This window comes from Nestor notabilis, unplaced genomic scaffold (genome assembly GCF_000696875.1).
Source record: "Nestor notabilis isolate BGI_N333 unplaced genomic scaffold, ASM69687v1 scaffold19702, whole genome shotgun sequence".
NCBI lineage: Eukaryota > Metazoa > Chordata > Aves > Psittaciformes > Psittacidae > Nestor > Nestor notabilis.
In genome coordinates, this window is record NW_009918945.1 from 16,595 (window position 1) to 22,851 (window position 6,257).

A 6,257-nucleotide genomic window follows, 5' to 3' on the forward strand; every position below is an offset into this window, starting at 1 on the left:
ATACTTGTCCAGAAATAGCACATACCTAACCAAGCTGCCTGCCAGTTCCTGGAGAGCCTGAAGGAAACGATTCATTATGGATGAGTTATAACTAATGAAACTGTCCCTGAGGTACAGTCAATATTCTCAGCAGATACCAGCATGCCACAAACCCATTTCCTGCTCTGGCAAGGGTACAGCCACAGTTTATCAGCACAGGCACACAGGAATGTGCCCCACAGCAGTGCTGACCCACAGCATCCCACACGTTATTGCATCCTCTGCCCATGGCACTGCCAGTCCTATGGCATCCATAGGCCTGCATCCTCAGTGCCACGGTGTCCCTGTCCCATACCATCCCTTACCCCAGCACCATGGTCCCAGAGCATCTGCTGACCCATGGCATCCCCTACCCCATGGCAACTTCAACTCTGCTGAGGAGATCAAGGTCTTCTCTGGGAAACAGGTCCCCAAAGGAGATGAGAGATTAGGAAGCACAGTTTTGGGGTGAGGCAGTTTGGTTGATGAAGGACAGAAGAAATAGAAGCCCTGTCCTTGCCTTTCAGCTGCGCAACCCCTCTGATAAGTTTATCTACGCCACGGTGAAGCAGAGCTCAGTGGACATCTACTTCCGACGGCAGGTGGAGCTGAGCACCATGTACCGGCACATGGAGAAGCACAACTACGAGAGCGCGGCTGAGGCCATCCAGGCAGTGAGGGACAAGTGAGTGGGGCCAGCACCTTGCCTGGCCACACTGGGAACAGATCCAGGGAGCTGTGATTCTGTGGGACGAGAAGGGCTGATGCAAACCTGGAGGGAGCTATTGTCAAATCATGGCTTGATAGGACCTGACCAGTCGGTGCTGGATGGGATCTTCCTAGTTCTAGTGTGTACCAGGTCTCTGGATGGAGAGCACAAGGTCTGTGTTGTGAAAGGCACATTCGGAGCCCTGTCCTTGTCTGTGGCCTCCCATTCTGGCCTCCATGCTTGCTTCTGTGCAAGGCTGGGTGACTTCAGATCCCATGTAAACCCCTCACACTCCTCCAAAATGTTGCCAAGCCTTTTGCCTCCCAGCACAGATCCTGCTGCAGGAGGGTGATGCTAATCCAGGCTTAAATTAGGGCTGGGAGCACCCTCACTGCTCCCACAGTGGCTGCAGGCACAAACTTACCAGCCTGTCCTCTCTGCCCAGCAAGCTCCACGCCTTCATCTGGGACTCGGCAGTGCTGGAGTTTGAAGCCTCCCAGAAGTGTGACCTGGTGACGACGGGGGAGCTTTTCTTCCGCTCTGGCTTTGGGATCGGGATGCGCAAGGATAGCCCGTGGAAGCAGAACGTCTCCCTGGCCATCCTCAAGTCCGTACCCAGCTCTTGGCATGGGGCTTGCCCTGCATGCTGCATGTGTTATCACCCAAGTAGCCTTGTGCCAGGCACTGCCAACCCTCCCCAAACCCTCTGCAGAGAGAGAACAGCCACCCCTGTCCCTCCTGATGAAGGGAATAGGCCTGAGCAACCAGGGTGGGCACCCACAGCACCAGCTCCACTTGCAGGGCTGGGGAAGCAGCATGGTACTGGGGGGGTGCAGAGCAGAGCAGAGCAGGCAGCAGGAGCTGTGCTGGACCACAGGACCACAGGCAAAGCTGGCAGAGAGCAGCCCTGAGGCCACACAGCACCAGGTCCTTGTGAGCAGTGGCAGGGTGCTGCCACTTCCCCACTACTCCCTGCAAGCTCAGCCTGGCATTGCACTGCCCTGGCTTGATGTTTCAGGGGTTTTCTTCCAACTCTGGCTGTTCCTCTTAGACAGAGATACATCAGGACCCCTGCTGAGTCCAGCTAAGGCTTTATACCAGCATTAGCCTGCAGCCTGGGGAGCCACAAGTCGATCTAATATTTATAGGTAAAATGGGATTTCCTTGAGTTAGTTCAGAAATGCCACGCTTGCTGCAGCCAGAGGAACGTGGTGATGGAGTAACAGGCAGCTGGGAAGCAGCAAGTGGAAGGAGATTAATTTTGTGGAGAGACAAGGGTAAGGAGCCACCAGGGTCCTGCCCGAGATGTGGAGATGAAAGGCCTGAGAGAGAGGATAGGGAGGAATTAGAAGACACAAGCAGGAGCCAGGATAACAAAAGGAGCCATGGACCCCGTCTGTAGGGTGGTCTTACTATGGGGATGGGTAGCAGCAGGACAGATGGGATTTGGGACAACAATGTGAGAAGCCTGGAGGGGCAGCAGGAGTCCTTGTTGTCCTGCTGGGAGAGGATGGGGAAGCCTAAGGCTGCAGGTGGGCCAGGAGGGCAGAGGGGATGTGCCACAAACAAGAGGGAGGAAGGCACAGGGAGACCTGTGGTGGGATGTGTGCTCTGTGCCCACCTCCATCCAGTAGCTGTCCAGGCAGGAATGGGCACTGCAGGGATGTGGTTTGCTTCCCTCCCCAAGCTGTGACACCCAGTTGCTGGGGAGTGCCAGCCCTTGCATTGCACAGCAGAGAGCTGCCAGGCAGCAGTTTTGCCCCTGATCTAGAGGGTGCTGGTGATCACCAGATAGGACTGGGGTCCTGTCTGAGCTCCCAGGTGGCTCTGGCAGGTGGGGACCATGCAGGAGGGCACCAGGAGACATGGTTTATGTCAGGTCCCTGCAGCCTCTCTCGTAGCACTGCCTACAGCAGTCAGCTCCATCCGTCTCCCTGGGAACCGAGCTTGCATGAGGCTCTTTTTGGCATCAGCTAGCCAGTTCTCCAGCTCTCAAACACAGGACAGTGGCACCAGGCAGCTCTGGGTGCCCTCTTGCACCTTCTGCACCATGTACATGGATCATGGCTGCATGCAGGGCAACATGCAGACACATGCAGTGCAGGCAGCCACTGCAGATGGGCCACACACACCCTCTCTATGCAAAAGCTCTACAAGCACATGTGTGTGCACACACATGCACACACATGCATCATCAGTTTGTGTGTTTGTAGGCTGCTGGCAAGAGCAGATAGAGCTCTTGGATGCTCTAGGATGCTTTAGGATGGAGCATGTGCCCCAGCTGCCTGCAGTTGCTCCGCAGTGACTACTCTGTCCTGTCTCCTTGTGCTTCCAGGTCTCACGAGAACGGCTTCATGGAGGATTTGGACAAGACTTGGGTGAGGTATCAGGAGTGTGACTCCCGTAGCAATGCCCCAGCAACACTCACCTTTGAAAACATGGCAGGTTTGTTCTGCAAACCTCTTTCTTCCTCTTCGCTGGGTAGCCTGCTTTCGCTCAAGACATTCTCCTCTCCGGGGTTCTCCTCTCAGGCCAAAGCTCTGCTTCTTCTGGGTTTGTGCTTTCCTAGTGCTGGGAGGCTGCTGTGTTGGGCTCCAATCCCACATCCGAAACAGCTCCGCAAAGCTTTCCCCACCTGCCTTGGGGTGGCTTTCTCATCGGTGGGGCTGTCCTGCTTTGACCATTGCTCCCCTCCCTCTGCTCTGGCCAAACTGCGGCTGTCACTGTGAAATCAGAGCTATCGCCAAGGCAGAGAGAGGGGAGCAGCACCTCGGGAGAGGAGAGAGCAGACACGGAGGCAGCGAGGATCCTGCTTCAGGAGGGAGCTAGTGGTGAGGGGCAGCCCCCAGCCTCATGGAGCATGTCCTGGGTGGGCCCAGGCAGTGGGCAGGGGGCAGGAGGAGGATAATGTATACAGAGGGTTTTTTTCTGGGTCTCCATTTGCAAAGACTGAGAGTTACTCCATACTGGCTCTCCCTTTGCTCTAAAAATGGTCCTTTACCCAGTCGACCTAGTGATGATCCTTCACCCAGCCAATGTGGTGATGTGGGATGAGGGGTGTCCAATGGGACCCATCCTCACCAGCACCACGGGCCAGGGCAGAAACACCAAGAGAGGGAGCACTTTGCTGTCTCCTCAAGACAATCCCCCAAAATTGTCAGCCCCATGGGTTTCAGCTGATCCTGGGCAGCACAGAGAGCTTTGTGTGTGGGTATTCATCCCGATGAGCCCAACATGGGCACCAGAGCTGGGTTTCTGGTCCAAGCAACCCTACGGCCTCAGGGGACAGGGTCTCCCCCAGCATCATTGCAGCACAGCCCATGTCCTGTGCCCAACCACAGGCGCTTGCACGGACATCCAGCACCCCATCACCTTTCCACCCATCAGCTGGGTCCCCAGCCTGCACAGCACCAGCCCTGCTCTGCTGCGTTCCCCTCCCCAGCCCCTCCAGGACTGCAGGGGGATGGCGGGGGGCCAGGGAGGAACTTGGGTTGGCGAATGCTCCTGTTGCTGAGCATGATACAGAGGAAATGAAGCGTCAAAAAAAAACTTTGCTGCTTATTTCAGGTGTGTTTATGCTGGTGGCTGGAGGTATTGTTGCCGGGATATTTTTAATATTCATAGAAATAGCTTACAAAAGGCATAAGGACGCGCGGAGGAAGCAGATGCAGCTGGCGTTTGCGGCCGTTAATGTGTGGAGGAAAAACCTGCAGGTAGGACAAACCGTTTTTAGAGCAAATCTCCAACAGGTGCGTTTTCCATTCCTCCACCAAACCAGTAACGCAGAGCTGTGGATTAGCATGGGGCTCTCTGTCCCTCACCCCAACTCCAGCTGGGCCTTACTGGGCACCCAGCAAGTTCTAGGGTGGAGTCCCTCCCTTTGTCCCTGGGAGATGTCCTTGGACGATGCCAAGCTCCAACCAGGACAGACCTGACCCAGATGCCCCAGTGGTGCTTGGGGTGGGGACTTTGTGCTGCTGGGGACCATGTGCCAGAGCCATGACTAGACTTGGCTGAGCAATCAGTGATGACGTGGCTGCCCTTGCAGTTCTGCCCTGCTGCCTGGCTGCGGCCGTGCTCACCAGCACACAGGAGGGTTAATCCATTGCCTCTGAGCATCCCTGCCCAGTGCTTGGGTGGAGAAATGCTCCAGGGATGGTTTCCATCGCCTCACCCCCACTCGGCCCGCTCCCCAGGGGTGTGGTAGCCCTTGTCATACCTGGGACCAACTCCTAAAAGAGGTGGTGCGTGCTCTTGTCATTTGGAGACAAGGATGTCTCCCCACATGGGAGCCAGTGATGCCGGTGCCTGGCAGCACCAAGGCTCCCCCCAGCCCCTTTCATGGGGCCATTGCTCCCCCGGCTTCTCCCAGCCCCAAAATACCTCTGTGCCCTGGAGGCACAATGATTCCTGGCAGTGACACTGAGCCATGGGCATGTCCATGGGCCACCAGCCTCACACTTCCCTTGGTTTTGGGGCTGAGCCCCATGGTGCCCCCGAACCCCAGTTTAGGGCATCTGGATGCTCTCTCTGAATCACCTGGGCTGCTCTTCTTCCTTGGGGAAGCAAACTGGCATTCAAAGAGCAAGAGATCCTTTAGGTGACTAAAGGAGATTGCTGTGTGCAGCAGAGCCAGTGAATGAAAGAGAGAGAAGGAGGGTCGGGGACCCCAAAATGAGCCCGGAGTGGTGTCCCTGAGGGAGCAGCGCTGGCTGGGGCATGTGGGTGGGCTTCCTGGGTGGAGGAGACCTGCTGAGAGCAGCAAGGGGAAGCACGAGACCTGGCTGCTGTATCCTGAGAGCTCGCTGGGTTCAGTTCACTGATGAGAGTCTCGGAAAAAGCCATTTCTCTATATTTTTTTTTCCTTTTTTTTTTATTGTTTCTTTTTCTCCTTTGCTTCCAAAAAGCAGCAGCAGCAGCACCGAGGGGGTTAAGGCTGCTGGGACAGAGCACACTAGTCGCACTGCCATTTTTCACTTGCCAACCTTCTAGAAAATACTGCACTGGGTCCTTGGGCAGAGTCTGTGGGACTGTGAGCAAAGCATGCTGCCCTGTGGGGGTAAACAGCCTCATGGTAAAGAGCCGTTTGACATTGTAAGACTTTTCCACAGGAGGAAACGTCAGAGCACTAGTATCTGGTACATTGCTAGAAGGTAGGCAAGTGGAAAGATTTATTTGTTAAAAACAAACAAACAAAAATAATGGTTTTTTTGGGATCACAGTTTTGCCATGGCTATTTCCTGAGATGCCATGGAAGAAAAAAAGGCATTTCATTCCATTCATCTTGCTTTCCTTTTCCGTTTGTGCATGTCCGCAAAAGAGAGAACTGAGAAGGAGGAGCAAATGTATCCCCGAGCATGCTCTACGCACCAGCGGGATACATTTTGGTTACCCCCGTGCGGTAGCAGAGCCAGACCTGGTCACTCCGTCCCCCGTCGGAAAGGTCACACTCATTGGCACGAAAGCAATTGGGGAGGAAGCGTCCTCAGCGCCCGCGGCCGAGCGCGGCCGGTCCCCGCGGCTCGCTGCC

At 55.5% G+C, this 6,257-nt stretch overlaps 1 protein-coding gene across 1 annotated transcript in view; it reads left to right on the forward strand.

Annotated features, from left to right (window-relative positions):
* Positions 1-5,859, forward strand: part of GRIN1 (glutamate receptor, ionotropic, N-methyl D-aspartate 1) — a gene marked incomplete at its 5' end in the record, with an annotated part of 19,640 nt that extends 13,781 nt beyond the window's left edge. Inside the window, 5 exons of the mRNA XM_010009995.1 lie at positions 546-703; positions 1,173-1,334; positions 3,063-3,172; positions 4,295-4,440; positions 5,839-5,859. Coding sequence (XP_010008297.1) covers positions 546-703; positions 1,173-1,334; positions 3,063-3,172; positions 4,295-4,440; positions 5,839-5,859 — 597 coding nt within the window. The remainder of the gene's footprint in view (positions 1-545; positions 704-1,172; positions 1,335-3,062; positions 3,173-4,294; positions 4,441-5,838) is intronic.
* Between the last annotated feature and the right edge of the window lie 398 nt (positions 5,860-6,257).